Source organism: Nyctereutes procyonoides, unplaced genomic scaffold, assembly GCF_905146905.1.
Source record: "Nyctereutes procyonoides isolate TBG_1078 unplaced genomic scaffold, NYPRO_anot_genome, whole genome shotgun sequence".
Classification (NCBI taxonomy): Eukaryota; Metazoa; Chordata; class Mammalia; order Carnivora; family Canidae; genus Nyctereutes; species Nyctereutes procyonoides.
The window spans coordinates 15,891,295-15,910,004 of NW_026575044.1; the positions used below are offsets into that span (position 1 = coordinate 15,891,295).

At 40.4% G+C, this 18,710-nt stretch overlaps 1 protein-coding gene across 1 annotated transcript in view; it reads left to right on the forward strand.

Moving 5' to 3' along the window:
- NUP210L (nucleoporin 210 like) overlaps nucleotides 1–18,710 on the forward strand; it is an 81,441-nt gene that overhangs the window by 445 nt on the left and 62,286 nt on the right. Inside the window, exons 2-7 of the mRNA XM_055324386.1 lie at nucleotides 827–963; nucleotides 11,085–11,216; nucleotides 12,341–12,434; nucleotides 13,360–13,510; nucleotides 14,865–14,997; nucleotides 15,901–16,059. Of these exons, the coding sequence (XP_055180361.1) occupies nucleotides 827–963; nucleotides 11,085–11,216; nucleotides 12,341–12,434; nucleotides 13,360–13,510; nucleotides 14,865–14,997; nucleotides 15,901–16,059 (806 nt within the window). The remainder of the gene's footprint in view (nucleotides 1–826; nucleotides 964–11,084; nucleotides 11,217–12,340; nucleotides 12,435–13,359; nucleotides 13,511–14,864; nucleotides 14,998–15,900; nucleotides 16,060–18,710) is intronic.

The following is an 18,710-nucleotide window of genomic DNA, read 5'->3' on the forward strand; positions in this document are numbered from 1 at the left end:
GGTCCCAACAAGGTGAAGCGGGGAGACTCGCCTCTCGCTTTGGGTGGAGAGGAGGCCTGCCTGGGGGCGGTATAGGGGGGCTGCCTCAGCTCCGGGGGAAGTGGGCGCCGCCGCCCCGCACCCCCGGATTGCTCTTTCCCCTTTCCTGAGGGGCAGTAAGGCTGGTGTGGAGCGTGAGGACTTCACCCCCGCCCTGCGGAAGGGTGAGGGCATCGGCTTCCAAGATGACCCCGGTCGGGCTGATGCACAGAATCTCAGCCTCCAAAGCCAAAACACTTTTTTTTTTTTTTTTGACTTTTAAAGATTTTATTTATTTGAGAGAGGGAGGGAGGGAGGGGGCAGGGAGCCAGATGTGGGGCTCAGTCCATGACCCAAGCCACCCAGGCGTCCCAAAACATTAACTTTAACATTGTATTTTGAGTTGGACTCACACCTCGTAATTTAGGCAGTTTTTCTGTTTTAACAGCCCAGTTTTAAGATTGGACAAAACTCCTTTCTCGGGGTATGTCATAGAAATCTATGTCTCTCGTTATTGAAAACCTCAATCTTGTTTTTACAAACTGAGGGAAGAATGGAACAATCTTATTTTAAATATTGAGAGAGGAATATAATACTTGTGTAACATTGCTGAAGTGGTCATTGGGAAAAGGTTGTGATCAGCCTCTGAAATCTTGGTCTCAGCATGGATTCTACTAAATTTAAGGAATATCATTTAAATATACCTGGTAATATGTAACACGGAAACACTAAGAATCTGTGTTCTGCTAAAAGTTAATTTTAACCCACATTCTTATTTCAGACTCTTTTAAGTTTTTTATTTTGGCAGGCATTCCACCCATCATGACGCAGTAACTGTTGAGCCTTTATATGAAAATGGCACCTTATGTTCCCAAAAAGCTGTGCTTATTGCTGAATCTACCCAACCGATTCGCCTAAGCAGTATTATTCTTGCTCGAGAGATAGGTATGTTGAGAGAAAACATTATGGAATCGTTCATCTAGAGTAGAATAATCTGATACCTTTTATGCATGAATAATACAAACAGTGTTGGCTCAAATGATAAGTAGAAAAGAGCATTCTGCAGAATAACCCTAATTGTGGCATCCTATTCTGTGACTTTATCTGTATCTGTGTCTATATCTCTATCTAGTACCTGGCATAGTAGCAGATACAGAGTGGAAACCCTGGTTGTTTGAATCATTGAAGAAAGAAAGGAATTATTTATTGGAACTAGCTTAGGTGTTAAGGTCTGAAGTGGGTCTTGAGTAAGGCAAAATGTACTATAGAAGCTAGTACTTCTCAGTGTGGTTTGTGAACCTATGTCATCAGCATCATCGATATCACCTGGAGTCTTAGAAATGTAAATCCTTGGGACACCTGGCTCAGTTGATGGAGCACATAACTATTTATCCCTGGGTTGTGAGTTTGAGCCCCACACTGGATTTAGAGATTACTTAAAAATAAAATCTTGGAAGGAAAAGAATGCACTCGGTGACTTTTCCAAGTTGTTGGCTATGTGGGTTGGGGTAGCCTGAGTCAGGGGTCCTGTGCCAAGATGCTTTAAAGCCTTGTTAAAAATGTTTGGGTCCCCATGAGGCCTTACTGTACCCAGATTTACCAGGAGATTTGGGTAGGAATGGAGTTAATGGGCTTCTTCTTTTATAAAACCAGGATTGCTAAAACAAACCAAACAACAAAAAACCCAGGATTGCTTCGAGTCCTGCACCTGCTCATACTCATCATCAACCACCTTTACTTAGGGTACACATCAGATGGAATGTCATTCTGTCAGAGCAAGCTCTGTTGGATGGGAACAGGGATCATTGCTGTACACTTATAGATGTGTTGTTTCCTTTGTGGCATGAATAAATGTAACTGTGAGATGCAAGAAGAAAGAAAGGAAATGTAAATTCTCAGGCCCCATCTCAGTTCTGCTGAATTAGAATCTCAGGAGTGGACCCAGGGAATTAAAAAGCTCTCAGTGATTCTCATGCATACTAAAATTTGGGAAGCACAGCACCAGTCTATTTTAGATCAGAGCAGCAAGAGAAATGCTATTTGTATCTCAAACCAGAGCAAAGCTTTTTCGATCCCAGAGTTTCTGGCACTTCATTGCTACATTGATAGGCCAGAAATATCTGTATGATATACCTATACTGTACGTTATTAAATAGGTTATTAAACAGAAGTTCACGTTTTTTGGTATACCGTATTTCACGTGATTGAAGACCCATCTAGTATAAAGCTGGGTTTTTTTTTTTTAAGATTTTATTTATTCACGGGAGACAGAGTCAGAGACATAGGCAGAGGGAGAAGGAGGCTCCATGCAGGAAGCCCAACGTGGGACTCGATCCTGCGTCTCCAGGATCACGCCCTGGGCTGAAGGTGGTGTTAACCTGCTGAGCCACCCGGGCTGCCCAAGCTGGGTTTTTTTTTTTTTAAAGATTTATTTTTTCATGAGAGACAGAGAGGGGCAGAGGGAGAAGCAGGCTCCCTGTAGGGAGCCCGATGCGGGACTCGATCCCAGATCCCAGGATCATGACCTGGGACCTAAGGCAGGCGCCCGACCGCTCAGCCACCCAGGCATCCCTAAAGCTGTTCTTTTTTTTTTTTTAATGTACATTAAGAAAAACAGCCAATTAATTTTTTTTTAATTTACTTATTATAGTTATACAGAGAGAGAGGCAGAGACATAGGCAGAGGGAGAAGCAGGCTCCATGCACCGGGAGCCCGACGTGGGATTCAATCCTGGGTCTCCAGGATCACGCCCTGGGCCAAAGGCAGGGGCCAAACCGCTGCGCCACCCAGAGATTCCCACATAGCCAATTAAACTATGCTTTTCTTCACTTAGAATTTCTACTTTGTACCTACAGAAGAACCGTGACTTAATTAGATGGTTATTTTTTTTTAATTTTTATTTATTTATGATAGTCACAGAGAGAGAGAGAGAGAGAGAGGCGCAGAGACATAGTAGGCAGAGGGAGAAGCAGGTTCCATGCACCGGGAGCCCGACGTGGGATTCGATCCCGGGACTCCAGGATCGTGCCCTGGGCCAAAGGCAGGCGCCAAACCGCTGCGCCACCCAGGGATCCCTAGATGGTTATTTTTTATTATGCTTCACTCTCATGCCTAATAAGAGGGAAAATATAAATAAAATGGTTAAGATATTTTTTTAAGATTTCATTTATTTATTCCAGGTGTCCCTGTTAAGATATTTCTAAAACTACTACCTTAGTGTTTCTCTCTCAGATGAAACGCTGTTTCACTGGGAATCATCAGTGTCTGTGTTTATCCACAATATCTTCCTCTGTGGCATCAAGACTGTTAGAGGTGCAGTATTCTTAAAAGAATCAATTGAGGGCAGACCAGGTAGCTCAGCGGTTTAGTGCTGCCTTCAGCCTGGGGCCTAATCCTGGAGACCCAGGATTGAGTCCCATGTCAGGCTCCCTGCGTGGAGCCTGCTTCTTCTTCTGCCTGTGTCTCTGCCTCTGTGTGTGTGTGTGTCTCATGAGTAAATAAATAAAATCTTAAGAAAAGAATCAATTGAGGGATGCCTGGGTTGAGCATCTGCCTTCGGCTCAGGGTGTGTGATCCCAGAGTCCCGGGATCAAGTCCCATATTGGGCTTCCTTCATGGAGCCTGCTTCTCCCTCTGCCTCTGTCTCAGCCTCTCTCTGTGTGTCTCTCATGAATACATAAATAAGATCTTTAAAAAAAAAAAAATCAGTTGAGGTGCTGGGTGGCTCAGTTAAGTATCTGCCTTCAGCTCACATCATGATCCCAGGGTCCTGAGATGGAGTCCCATGTTAGGCTCCTTGCTCAGTCGGGAGCCTGCTTTTTCCCTCCCTCTGCCTTTTGTTCCCCTGCATGTCTCTCTGTCAAATAAATAAATACAATCTTAAAAAAAAAATTAAAACCAACAACACCTAAAAGCTGGGGCACCTGACTGCCTCATTGGAAGAGCATGCAACTTTAAGATTTTATTTATTTTTTAAAGATTTCATTTATTAATGAGAGACAGAGAGAGGCAGGCTCCCCACAGTGAGCCTGACGTGGGACTCAATCCAAGGGTTCCCAGGCTCACACCCTGAGCCCAAGGCAGATGCTCAACCACTGAACAGCCACCCTAGTGTCCCAAGATTTTATTTTTAAGTGATCTCTGTACCCAAAGTGGGGCTCGAACTCCCAACTCTGAATCAAGAGTCACATGCTCCCACCGACTGACCCAGCCAATTGCTCCAGGAGTGTGTAACTCGATCTCAGGGTTGTGAGTTCTAGCTCCATATTGGATATAGAGATTACTTAAATAAGTAAAACTTTTTAAAAAGCCTGAAAGCTATAATATTGGGCTCTTTTTTTAAAAAGATAGATTTATTTATTTATTCATCCATTCATTCATGAGAGACACAGAGAGAGAGAGGCAGAGACACAGGCAGAGGGAGAAGCAGGCTCCATGCAAGGAGCCCGACGTGGGATTTGATCCCGGGTCCCCTAAACCGCTGCACCACCAGGGCTTCCCTAATATTGGGCTCTTAAGTTAGCTTTGCAACCATATGAAAGTGGTCTTTTTTTTTTTTTCTAGTTATGGAAAAGTGCCTGGCACATCTAAGTTACTACCCTTCCCACCCCATCTCCTTAACCACTGGATTCCCAGGGGATTAAAGAGTGTGCCACTATTGGCCACCAGATTTTCTTCCTACTACTAATACCCATTCTATGAGTTTTGTTGCTGGCCCTTTTAATGTTCTCACAAATGAGATCAACGACAACTATGTCGTGACTGTGGCCAGGCTGACAGCAATTTTAAGAATCATCAGTTATAAGACAAAAATCTCAATTTTAATAGAGATGTTAAAATGTCAAAAAGTAACTTAGAATCAGTGAAATATGGTATAAGAACTCTCAAAGATAAGAATCTTTGAGGAATATATCATACAGGGCAGCTACAATAGTCTACCAAGGTCAGAAAAGAATTGTTTTGGCACATAAGCCATTTTTTAATGTAATTGCTCCTCACTACATGAATTATTCTGATATCAAAAGATTTGTTTACACAGTTGCTAGGAAAAATGTCAAATCTGGCTCTCAGTTTAATTTCATCTGACTGATAAATATCCAAAGTTAAGTATCTTTTAAATCAACTTTCCGGGACACCTGGGTGGCTCAGTGGTTGAGTGTCTGCCTTCAGCTCTGGGCGTGATCCCAGGATGCGGGATAAAGTCCCACATTGGGCTTCTTGTGAGAGCCTGCTTTTTCCTCTGCCTGTGTCTCTGCCTCTCTTTCTGTGTGTCTCTCATGAATAAATAAAATATTTTAAAAAATCAGTCAGCTTTCCCAATTTTGCTAGACTCTCAATGATAAATGCCAGTTTCAGTGTCAGTTTCAGTGTCCTACCAGGTACATTCTCATCTGAGTAGAAAAGAGCACTCTGGGGATCCCTGGGTGGCGCAGCGGTTTGGCGCCTGCCTTTGGCCCAGGGCGCGATCCTGGAGACCCGGGATCGAATCCCACGTCGGGCTCCCGGTGCATGGAGCCTGCTTCTCCCTCTGCCTGTGTCTCTGCCTCTCTCTCTCTCTGTGTGACTATCATAAGTAAAAAAAAAAAAAAAAAAAAGAAAAGAGCACTCTGATGGGGGAAGTGGGAGAGGGAAAGGACATTGTGAAAGGGAAGTATATGCCTAAGAGAGATTGTTCATTCATTTGACAAGATATTTATTGAAATGCCTACTAACTGTAAGGTGTCTGTAAAGATAGATTTAAGCACTCCATTGGTGTTAAAAGTGCTTAGAATTTTGTTTGTGATATTTTTTTATGACACTAGTAAAGCAAATTAGTGCCTATGATAGGTGACAGATAGAGGTGATAGACTGAAGGGGCTTATTTTATTTGGTAGGTGTGCTGGATTTCTTTCTTTTTTTTAAAGATTTTATTTATTCATGAGAGAGAGAAGTGAGGCATAGGTAGAGGTTAAAGCAGACTCCCTGCAGGGAGCTTGATGTGGGATTTGATCCCAGGATTCCGGGATCATGACCTGAGCCTAAGGCAGATGCTCAACCACTGAGCCACCCAGGCATACTGCTAGGTTATTTTTTCATGAGAAACAGAGAGAGGCAGAGACACAGGCAGAGGGAGAAGCAGGCTCCATGTAGGGAGCCCAACGTGGGACTTGATCCCAGGTCTCCAGGATCACGCCCTGGGCTGAAGGCAGTGCTAAACCGCTGAGCCACCCAGGCTGCCCTGATTTTTGTTTTGTTTTGACTAGGTGCTACTTCATTGGGTAAAACCTTCAAAGAATATAGAAGGTTATATAATGAAAAGTAAGCCTCTAATTTCAATTCTCCAAGAGGCAGCCACTTTTTTGTATCCTTCAGAGGCAGTCTGAATATATGGATGTGCCCTTTTAGGTAAAGGACAGTGGAGGAGTCTGGAGATGAAGGCATGATTTTAGCTCACATGGAGGATGAAGAAAGTATTTGGATAACTGGATGATTTTGGTATGGAGAGAGAGGTATATAGGGCAATCAGTACTTTTTTTGTGGTGGCCTCAGCGTTTTATTGATGTTCCATAAGTACTCACTGGTTGATGAGGTGCTATAGTGGATTATAATTGTATAATACAAGAGGAGTTGATTTGGAAGCTAAGATAAATATGAGAATCAGGGAAGGCAGGAAATATTTGCCATTTTTGCTCCCTCTTTTTTACTACTAGCTCTGCATCCCTTTGGTTCTTACAATACTGGCATCATTCTCTTATTTTTTTTCTTCTTCCTTATTCATTTCCCTGGATCAACTCTCCTATTTCATTTTTTTTCTTTCTTTATAACCTTAGTCCTGGGCAGCCCGGGTGGCTCAGTGGTTTAGCGCCGCCTTCAGCCCAGAGCGTGATTCTGGAGACCCGAGATTGAGTCCCACATCAGGCACCCTGCATGGAGCCTGCTTTTTCCCTCTGCCTTTGTCTCTGCCTCTTTTTCTCTCTGTGTCTCTCATGAATAAATAAATAAAATCTTTAAAAAAATAAAAATATAACCTTAGTCCTGTGTAGACCTAAAGTATACCTGAAGTAATGTGGACATGTAGATAAGAATATTCATTGTATTATTTTTTAATAAAGTTATTCATTTTTATTTTTATTTATTTTTAATTTTTTTATTTATTTATGATAGTCACAGAGAGAGAGAGAGAGGCAGAGACACAGGCAGAGGGAGAAGCAGGCTCCATGCACTGGGAGCCCGATGTGGGATTTGATCCCGGGTCTCCAGGATCGCGCCCTGGGCCAAAGGCAGGTGCCAAACCGCTGCGCCACCCAGGGATCCCTCATTTTTATTTTTAAAAGAGATAGGTTGGAGGGTGCCTGGGTGCCTCAGTTGGTTAAATATCTGATGCATAATTTTGGCTCAGGTCATGAGCTCAGGGCTGTGAGATCCAGCTGTCAGGCCCTGCACTGGGTGTGGAGCCTGCTTAAGATTCTTTCTCCCTTTGCCCCTCCCCCTGCCTCTTCCTGACCCAAAAAAAAAAAAAAAAAAAAAAAAAAAAGAAAGAAAAGAAAAGAAAGGAAAAAAAATAATAAATAAAATATTAAAAAATTTTTTTTAAGTTGGAGGTATATTTCTCTTAATCACTCTAAATTTACCTATAATTCATACAAGGTAATTTTTCTTCTTTATAATCAATGGCCATGTATTGAAAAGCTTATTGCTATTGTAGTCAGATGGGTAGTCTTTGCATGCACAAGGGTTTTCATATTTTTTATGTAAGGTTACAGCTACTTCTTTCCTACCATTGTCCTATGTATTTCTCCATAGAAGAAAAGTATTTTTTTAAAGATTTTATTTATTCATGAGAGATACACAGAGAGGCAGAGACACAGGCAAAGGGAGAAGCAGGCTCCCTCTGGGGAGCCTGATGTGGGACTCAATCCTGGGACAAGGACCACGTCCTGAGCTGAAGGCAGATGCTCAACCACTGAGCCACCCAGGCGTCTCAGAAAAAAAGTATTTAATTTCCCATTTAATTACTATTAGATGGGATCCCTGGGTGGCGCAGTGGTTTAGCGCCTGCCTTTGGCCCAGGGCGCGATCCTGGCGACCCGGGATCGAATCCCACGTTGGGCTCCCGGTGCATGGAGCCTGCTTCTCCTTCTGCCTGTGTCTCTGCCCCTCTCTCTCATTCTATGTGACTATCATAAATAAATAAAAATTTAAAAAAAAATTAAAAAAAAATTTAAAAAAATTACTATTAGATTATCCAGTGCCTGATTAGTGTATTTTATCTAGGGTCACCCTTCCTTCCTTTGCCGTCCTTGGAATACTTCCTTAATAGTATGTTTTACCAGCAGATCCCGTGAGATTTCAGCTTCTCTTGGGTCTTTTTTTATTTTTATTTTTATTTTTTTTAAAGATTTTATTTATTTATTCATTCATGATAGACATAGAGAGAGAGAGGAGGCAGAGACACAGGCAGAGACATAAAGGGAGAAGCAGCCTCTATGCCGGGAGCCCGATGTGGGACTCCACTCCGGTCCCCAGGATCACGCCCTGGGCCAAAGGCAGGAGCTCAACCACTGAGCAACTACCCAGACGTCCCATTAAGTAAAAGATTAATCAAGTAAATTTTTAATACTTTTTTTTTAAAAAAAGATTTTATTTATTTGAGAGAAAGAGAATGAGCAGCAGGGAGGGGAGAGGAAGAGGGAGAATCAGACTGCCAAATGAGCAGAGAGCCCAATGCAAAACTAGATTTCAGGACCTCAAGATCATGACCTGAGCCGAAGGCAGATGCTTAACTGACTGAGCCACCCAGGCACCCTCAAATGAATTAAAACATTCTCTTTTAAAATAATTTTAGATTTACAGAAGTCATGCAAAGATAATACAGAGTTCCTATTTACTCTTCACTCAGTTTTCATTTAATATTCCAGTAATAACCTTTTTCTGTTCTAGGATTTAATTCAAGATACCACATTACTAAACTATGTTGTTGTGTTTCCTTCATCTTCTGTGACTTATGACGGTTTCTCAATCTTTGTCTTCCATGACCTTGACACTTCTAAAGAGGACTGGTCAAGTATTTTGTAGAATGGCTTTCAGTTTGGGTTTGTCTGATGTTCCTCATGATTAGGTTGGTTTATAGATTTTTAGGAAGAAAACCACAGAAGTGAAGAGCCCTTTCCAATGCATTTTCAGGAGGTACATATCAACATGATTTATCACTAGTGACATTAAGCTTGATCACTTAGTTAAAGGTAGTATCTGTCAGATTTCTCCACTCTAAAGTTTCCATATACTGTTCGTTAAAAATTATCACTAAATTCAGCCCACACTCAAAGGAAGAGAAATTAAGCTTCACCTCCTGAACGAAGGAGTGTCAAAGAATTTGTGGATGTTATTAAAATCACTACAGTAACTAATAAATATTTGAGGGAGATGCTTTGCTATATCTTGTTTCTCTTCAAAGTTTCACCCGTTGGGGATCCCTGGGTGGCTCAGCGGTTTAGTGCCTGCCTTTGGCCCAGGGCACGATCCTGGAGTCCTGGGATCGAGTCCCACGTTGGGCTCCTGGCATGGAGCCTGCTTCTCTCTCCTCCTGTTTCTGCCTCTCTATGTTTATCATAAATAAATAAATAAATCTTTGAAAAAAAAACAAAAAACAAAGTTCCACCCGCTAATTTTAGCATTTATCTATGAATCTTGCCTGTCACAGTTATTACTGTGGAGTTCTGATGGTGATTTTCTATTTCCCTCATTCTTTCCACACTTTAGTAGCATTCTTCTGTAAGGAAGATAACTTATATCTTACAAACACGTTCTCATTTATTTATTCATTCATTATTTATGTAAGTATCAACTCATGGATATTTTTGGTTTATAATCCAATATTTTCATAATTTATTTTGTTACTCCAGTTTTTCTAGCTTAGGCTATTGGGAACTTTCAGATTGACTCCTGTGTCCTTTGGGCCTGCCCCATCTTAAGTAATTAGTTGTAGCACTTCCTTACTTTAGCGCTATAAGATGATCCAGGCCCATCTTGTATTTTCCCCGCCCAGCCTGGTTCTTTTTGTTAAAGAACTATGTTTAGAAACCAAGATCTGCCTGCTAGTGTGCTCGCTGCTCCTGTGGTATCACTGTTTCTAGGCCCTCTCAGCAGACCGTGCTAGGAAGTATATGTATATATACATCTGTATTTACTTCTTTTTTTTTTCTGTATTTACTTCTATACTTGTGTATATATTAATGTAAACATGAGATCATATTGATATCTTTGGTACTAATCTTGCACCACAGTGTAACTCCTTTCTTTGCTAGTAAGAAACCTGACACTGTATCTATAGTATATTTACTAATTTGTTGAACCTCAATGTAATTCTAATTGCCGAATGATTAAGTCAGTTTCTGTGTTTTCTTGTGAAAGGAAGTATAGCTTTGCCTGAAATAGCATATTTTGTTGTTCCTTGACCTTTTATGAGGAGCACTTGCCTGTATTATCTGATTAATAATATTCTCCTTTGTTTTTCTTTTTTGTTGTTGTTGTTTTGTTTTAAGATTTTATTTACTTATGAGAGAGAGAGGGGCAGAAGGAGAAGCTTCGTGTAGGGAGCCTGACACAGGACTCCATCCTGGGACTCTGGCATTACGCCCTGAGCCAAAGGCAGATGCTCAACTGCTGAGCCACCCAGGGGTCCCAATATTTTTTTTTAAGTCATCTCTATACCCAGCATGTGTCTCAAACTCACAACCCAGGATCAAAAGTTGCATGCTCCATTGATTGAGCCAGCCAGGCTCCCCTAAAATATATTCCTTTCAAGTGAATCCATTTACTTTTATTACTCACTATGTTAAGATTCTTACCTTTCTCATTTTTCCATGGGTGAATGAAAACACTATAGATCAGTGTTTGAGAATGCCTGGTCTGCTGTCTCTTATAAACTGAGGTTTTTGTATTTTGTCATTATGTTCCTTTCTTCCACAGGTTAAAAGCAACTGTTATAGCTTTCTTTTTTATAATATAGAATAAGTTTTTGAGTGTTTGAGACATTTATAGATTCATGATCTATTGAATTAAATTCTAAGTTTTTGGGTTCATCATAGTGACTGACCATGAACTGCGCTGTGATGTTAAGGTTGATGTGATAAACAGCATTGAAATTGTATCTCGAACCCGGGAACTCTACGTAGATGATTCACCACTGGAACTGATGGTGAGGGCATTGGATGCTGAAGGTAAAGGACTTTAAAGGATTCAACAAATTACCTAAAATAAAGTAGTAATCCTTTGTGTTTAGCACTTGGAAAAAAAGCAACTTGAAAGATAAAAGTAGATTAGAAATAGCATTTATTTTTTTATATGAAGATAATGTACATGAAGGATTGATAATTATGAGGATGTTTCTTTTTTTTTAATTTTATTTTAATTTAAATTTCTATTTATTTATGATAGTCACACAGGGAGAGAGAGAGGCAGAGACACAGGCAGAGGGAGAAACAGGCTCCATGCACCAGGAGCCCGACGTGGGATTTGATCCCAGGTCTCCAGGATCACGCCCTGGGCCAAAGGCAGGCGCCAAACTGCTGCGCCACCCAGGGATCCCATGAGGATGTTTCAATGTATTAGCTACATATTTTCATAAGATCTTCCTGCTATATTCAATTATTGGCTATCTCAGAAGTTTTATTAAATACCCAGATTCAATTGCTGAGCTTCTGCTGATGGTCCCAAATTAGCCCATAAGAACATTCATTTGGGATTTATTCCTAGCTCTGTTTTGATCAGTCCACCTTCTGTAGGCCAGGGGAATTATGTGTAAACCTGTGAAAAAATTTTATAATTTTATCTTTCTTGAGACTAATTTAAATTGCTTTTATTGTATTAATATGCAATATATTTAAAACATTTAAATTTATTGCCACTTTCTTTGTAAGCTATTGTAAAGAATAATTTTTTAATCTGAAAATGAATATTATTAGGAATATTCTGGAATCTAGTTTTATAAAAATTTTTGTTGAAGGGAGCAGGATTTAGGGATGCCTATCAACCCTGAGGTAGACTGTACAGTGGCCTTTATGTAGAAAGGTACAGAAAGAGTAGCATAACTTTTGTCAGCCAGAGGTTAATCAGCTTGAGTCCTTTCTACATTTAGAAAGTTTGTGTAGCAATAGCACTTCAATTGTTTGTGTAGGGATCTTCCTGGTATTATGTGTTTTAAATTCGTTAATGGCAGTGTCTATTTGTTAATGAAAGAGGCCTAAATAAAATTTTCTAGTTAGATTTCTCTTTCTTGTTAAAGATACCTGAATATTTTTGAATATGTGATTTTGTCCTATTCTGCTTTTGGCTTGCTCTACAGGAAATACTTTTAGTAGTTTGGCAGGTATGATGTTTGAGTGGAGTGTCACCCAGGATAACGAATCAGCAAGAGAAGAATTGTCTAGCAAAATTAGGTAACATTGAAACCAAACATAAACCATTTGACTTTGAAGGAGACATCTACCATTTGTATGGGTTTTGATAATGCTGCTGTCTGGACTTTTTTTTTTAAGAGTTAATTTATTTATTCATGAGAGACACACAGAGAGAGGCAGAGACATAGGCAGAGGGAGAAGCAGGCTCCATGCAGGGAGCCTGATGTGGGCCTCGATCCCAGGTCTCCAGGATCATGCCCTGGGCCGAAGGTGGTGCTAAACCTCTGAGCCACCCGGGCTGCCTGTCTGGAATTTTTTGGAACAGATAACTTTACCAGGAGGAAATGTCTTTGATAAAATGACATGGTGTGGGTGCAGGTACTTTAGTGATCATTTAATTTGAACCACTGCATAAGAATTCATGAGCTCAGGACTATATAAATTGTTTGAGCCAAGTGTATCTTCCAGCAGCTTTGTTGTTCATGCTATTTGCGCATGCTGGAATACAGTGAGTTGATGATAGTATGAAATTTTGTCTTAAGTTTTTTAAAATATTTATTTATTCATAGAGAGACACAGAGAGAGAGAGACAGACAGACAGACACAGGCAGAGGGAAAAGCAGGCACCATACAGAGAGCCTGACGTGGGACTTGATCCAGAGTCTGCAGGATCACGCCCTGGGCTGCAGGCGGCGCTAAACCGCTGCGCCACTGGGGCTGCCCAAATTTTGTCTTTAGTACTAAGATATAGTTCTCAGACAGTCCCAAAATTTATTTTCACAACAGTTTTAGCCAGAGGCACGCTAAGTACTTTTGTTCTAGCTAACCCTTATGGGAAACAAGTTTTAAGACATTTTAAACTGTATAGGCAGTGAAGAGACTATGTTTAAAGTCTCGTAGGACCTTTTAGAAGATGACTCATTATTTGATTTCACTAGAAACAAACTTTATTTTGTTTCTTAAGGATTCTGAAATACTCTGAAGCAGAATATTCTCCACCAGTGTATATAGCTGAGATGGAAAAAGAAGAGAAACAAGGAGATATGATTTTGGTGTCTGGGATCAGAACTGGTACTGCTGTTGTAAAAGTTCGAATTTATGAGCCATTCTATAAGGTAAAAAGTTTGTGCCATAAACATTCAAACTTTCATTTAAGGGCCTTGCCCATGGAAAATACTGTTCTTTATACTTATCTATAATAGAAGCCATCTAACCTGATATGATTGGGGTCAGTAGTTGGTCATTTAATTGAAAAGTCATTTGAAGTAGGTAGACATTAAAAAAAAAAACTTGTTTTCTGTAAGCCTGTTACTACCTAATTATAATTATACATACAACTGGTATTTCTCTTCCAGTGTGTAAGTGCAGTTAGTTCACCTGTCCCTTGGGATAGGCCCAAAATATTTCTTTGGCCACGAGCTTATGGGTTAGAAACACATATGCTCATGCTTGCACCTGTCGCAGTTCCTACTTTCTTTTTCTTTTCATTTTTCATTTCATTTTAAATTTTTATTTATTTATTTATTTATTTATTTATTTATTTATTTATTTATTTATTTATTTATTTATGATAGTCACACAGAGAGAGAGAGAGAGGCAGAGACATAGGCAGAGGGAGAAGCAGGCTCCATGCCAGGACCCCGACGTGAGACTCGATCCCAGGTCTCCAGGATCGTGCCCTGGGCCAATGGCAGGCGCCAAACCGCTGCACCACCCAGGGATCCCCTCATTTCATTTTATAGTCGAGTGACAAATTAGACATGTGAAGCAATTTGAGTACATAATTCTATATTTTTCAGGATTTTTCTCTAATTTTTTACATTTCTCACCTACACCTAACTGATAACAGTATATTTTAGCAGGTTACTTTTGACTTCTTTTCAAGACATTTAAATTTTTTATAGAAATAGCTCTGTTTTCACATTTGTGGCTTATTTTTTAAGGTAATTATAATTAAAAGTGCAATGGCATAAATAGGTTTGGGAAAAATCAGTGTCTTTTGGTGAGTGTCTAATTCAAATGGCAAGGACACAGTGTGGATATCATAGAGAGCAGTCTCCCAGCCTTGTGTCAGGTCAGCCTTCACAATAATCAAGGTGTTCAACAAGTGTAGAGAGTACTTTCTGGAAAGTCAGTATGTTGGAGGCTGGCTCAATGAATTTCTGTGGTACCCCATAAAGTCTTCCCTTGTTTCATTTTAGCATATGTACCTATTTATTTACCAACTCTTCTGCTTTAGAAGTCTTGTCATTTTCTGTTCTTAGTTTGAGTGACTTAGAAAGTAGTTATTAAGATTCATGATCACTTTTTTTTAAGGCTAACTGAAATTATGATTTGTGATTAGGAAAGCATTTTTAAATCTCTAAATGGTATTTTAGAAGAGACTTACAAGAAGTAAACTTTTAACAAGGAAAATGGCCTTCAGGATTTTGCCTACGGAACCTAGTTTTTCTTTCCTTCTTCTTTTAGAAAGTGGCAGCAGCATTGATACGTCTGCTAGTTTTGGAGAATATATTTCTTATACCATCCCATGATATTTATCTCTTAGTAGGAGCATATATTAAATACCGAGTTGCAAAAATGGTGCAGGGAAGAATGACAGGTAAGGTGATTTATCTTTTCCTAAGTCTAACATTTCCCAAATCCTTCCTGCTGACAGTAAGAGAAGCACCTCTTCTTTATGTATACAAATACTTCTTTGTGTTTTTAAACTTTGTGATAAAGTATTCTTTAATTGCTATACTTGAGATAATATTGGACTGAGATGGTCCCCATGTCTTGAACAGGCTAATGTTAGCATCAGTGCCTGTAGGCATCTGAATTCTCTGTTAAAACAATAACCAAATAGGGATCCCTGGGTGGCGCAGTGGTTTGGCGCCTGCCTTTGGCCCAGGGCTATATCCTGGAGACCCGGGATCGAATCCCACGTCGGCTCCCGGTGCATGGAGCCTGCTTCTCCCTCTGCCTGTGTCTCTGCCTCTCTCTCTCTCTCTCTCTCTCTCTCTCTGAGCCTCTCATGAATAAATAAAAGCTTTAAAAAATATTTTAAAAAAAACAATAACCAAATATTTACTAGATTTTGTAGAGCAAGTGAGGAAACTTTATGAGAAGGGACCTGAATGATCTTTGCAAAAGTTGTTTCTTGAGAAACTTAATTTATTAACTGAAAATTTAACGTTCTGTTGACCCTAGTAGTCCCATTGAGTTTATAAAGTGTGCATTGGCTCCATTAGCATTACTCCTTACTTGGGATCCTTCCTATTTCTTTCAGTTCATTGGTTTTTAAGAATGCAAGAAAAACCAACAATAAACTCATATATAGTACCCCCACACACCTGCCAAAATGGCTACATGTTGAAATTCATCATAGTGGGAAAGGGAGTAGAAACAGATCACACTCTTATTTAGGCCTGCTTCTTGGTTTTCCTCTTATAATCCAACAATACACCGTTACCTCTTGCAGTGTCTGTTCTTGCTACACTTACGTACCTTTCATGTCTTATAGAGGTGGGATTTCCTCTCGAACACTACACACTGGAATTGCAAGACCCCAGAGCTGGATGTAATGGGTCTCTTTCTGGGAAAGTGGCTTTACTGGATGAGAAAACAGCCATGGTGACTGCTGTCCACCTGGGCCAAACTAACCTTGTCTTTGTCCATAAAAGTATCCTTTTCAAGTTTTAGCTGCCAATATATTTCATGAGCATGCTAGTCATGTTACTTGATAAAGTAATTTGTTAAGATTATCCTTATTTTGATAGGTTTTATTTAACATGGAACTATAAATTATTATTGTCATAATTTCTAGCAAAGGGTAGATGGGGAAAAGAATAATTCAGACTTGGGGTCTGTTGACTCCAGTGCTTATTTGCAACCTCAGTTAAATTATAATTAGGAGATTGTGGAAAACAACTTGAAAAAACTTGTGTGAATTTTATTTAATATGTTCTTTCCCAGGACGCCTGGGTGGCTTAGCGGTTGAGCGTCTGCCTTTGACTCAGGGCATGATCCCGGTCCTGGGATCGAGTCCCACATCAGACTCCCTGTGAGGAGCCTGCTTCTCTCTCTGCCTGTGTCTGTGCCTCTCTCTGTGTATCCGTCATGAATAATAAATAAGTAAAATCTTAAAAAAATAATTTGTTCTTTCCCATTTCCACATGAATAATTAAGAACAGATGGTGTGGTATTGTCTGCAGTAGATGCTTAATTAATATTTGTTAAGTTGAGTTGGGAGTAATTTTTATTTTACTTATTTATTTTTAAAGATTTTATTTACTTATATGACAGAGAATAAGAGAGAGAGCCCAAGCAGGCAGAGCAGCAGGCAGAGGGAGAGGGAGAACAGGTTCCCTGCTAAGCAGAGAGCCCGATGTGGGGCTTGATCTCAGGGCCTTGGGGATCATGACCCAAGCCAAAGGCAGACATTTAACTGACTCACCTACCCAGGCACCCCTGAGAGTAATTTTTTAAAATTCTCTAAACATGCTCTGTAAGGACCAAAGAGAGATATTTAGAGCTCTGTTATAGTCAAAGAAAACAAAACAGAACAAAGACTTAAACCTTAGAAAATTGAAATGTTTGGACTCCATTTCTCAGTGTTTGATTTTGAAATATTTAGTATTTAGTAGTTTTGGATATTTGAATCTGAAAGAAATTAATTCATTTAGCAAATATCTATGATATTCCTGCAATATGCTGAACATTGTTCTAAACTCTGGGGATGCGGACTGCTGTTGTTAGGAAAGTCTTCTCTGATAAGACACTGCTGCAGTGAGTCAGGCTGATACCTGGGGGTGGAGCTCTAGGAAGATGAAGTAGTGGTTGCCAAGGTTGTGAAGCAGGAACGTATCTGACCTGTTTAAAGATGAGCACAGGAGGCTCTGAGGCTTAAGTGCCAAGAATCAGGGGAAGAAAGTAGAAGTGGTGGCAGAGCCGGGGAGGGATGAAGTCATGTAGCACCCAGTAGGCTGGAAAAGACAGTATTTCTTGTATAATCATGTTAGTTATTTAGCTGTTATAGTACTTGTCTAAAACATAGTAGGGAGGGTTTTGGTCCAGAGTTGTTCTATAGTCATTATAAGGTGCATAGGATATTGGTCGTCAGATACAATAGTAGCTACAAAACAAACTAAGTTATTAAATATTTGAGCCCCAGCTGAAGGTCAGGAACTCCCCAAATTCCCCAGGAAGATTTTTTTTTAAGATTTTTTATTTTATTTATTCGAGAGAGAGAGAGAGAGAGAGAGGCACAGACATGTGCAGTGGGAGAAGCAGGCTCCATGCAGGGAGCCCAATGTGGGACTTGATCCCAGGACTCCAGGATCACGCCATGAGCCAAAGGCACATGCTTAATCGTTGAGCCACCCAGGCGTCCCTTCCCAGGCAGATTTAGATGGACTTTGTTGTTGTGTTTTTTATTTATTCCAAAGTAGTAGATATTAAAATATATTTATTTATATGCCTTCCTTGAGAATATAGATAATGACTATTCGTAATTTCTTCAGTGTGGGGTAACTGCTGACACTGTTCAGACTGGATAGAGAACAAGAGAAACAGCAGGTTTAAGGGAAAAGAAAACTAGATTAGTTTTTCACAAATTAACTTGAAGTACCTGTGGGAAAGGCATGCCAGCAGATATTTTTATTTTTTAATTTTTATTATTTTTTAAGATTTTATTTGAGGGGGATCCCTGGGTGGCGCAGCGGTTTGGCGCCTGCCTTTGGCCCAGGGCGCGATCCTGGAGACCCGGGATCGAATCCCACGTCGGGCTCCCGGTGCATGGAGCCTGCTTCTCCCTCTGCCTGTGTCTCTGCCTCTCTCTCTCTCTCTCTCTCTCTCTCTGTGTGTGACTATCATAAATAAATAAAAAAAAAAATAAAAAAAAAAAAAGATTTTATTTGAGGGACGCCTGGGTGACTCAATGGTTGAGCCTGTGCTTTTGGCTCAAGGTGTGATCCCAGATTTGGAGATCGGGTCCTGTGTCGGGCTCCCTGCATGGAGCCTGCTTCTCCCTCTGCCTGTGTCTCTGCCTCTCTCTCTCTCTCTCTCTCTCTCTCTCTCTTTGTGTCTCTCATGAATAAACAAATAAAAATCCTTAATAAAAAAATTAAAAAATAAAAATAAATTTAAAGACTTATTAAAAAAATTTATTTGAGACAGAGAGTGCCCGAGAAAGCACAAGGTCAGGGGAGGGTCAGAGGGAGCAGGAGAAGCAGGCTCCCCACTGAGCAGGGAGCCCAACTGGGGTTCAATCCCAGGACCCTGGGATCATGACCCGAGCCAAAGGGAGACGTGTTACCAACTAAGCCACCCAGG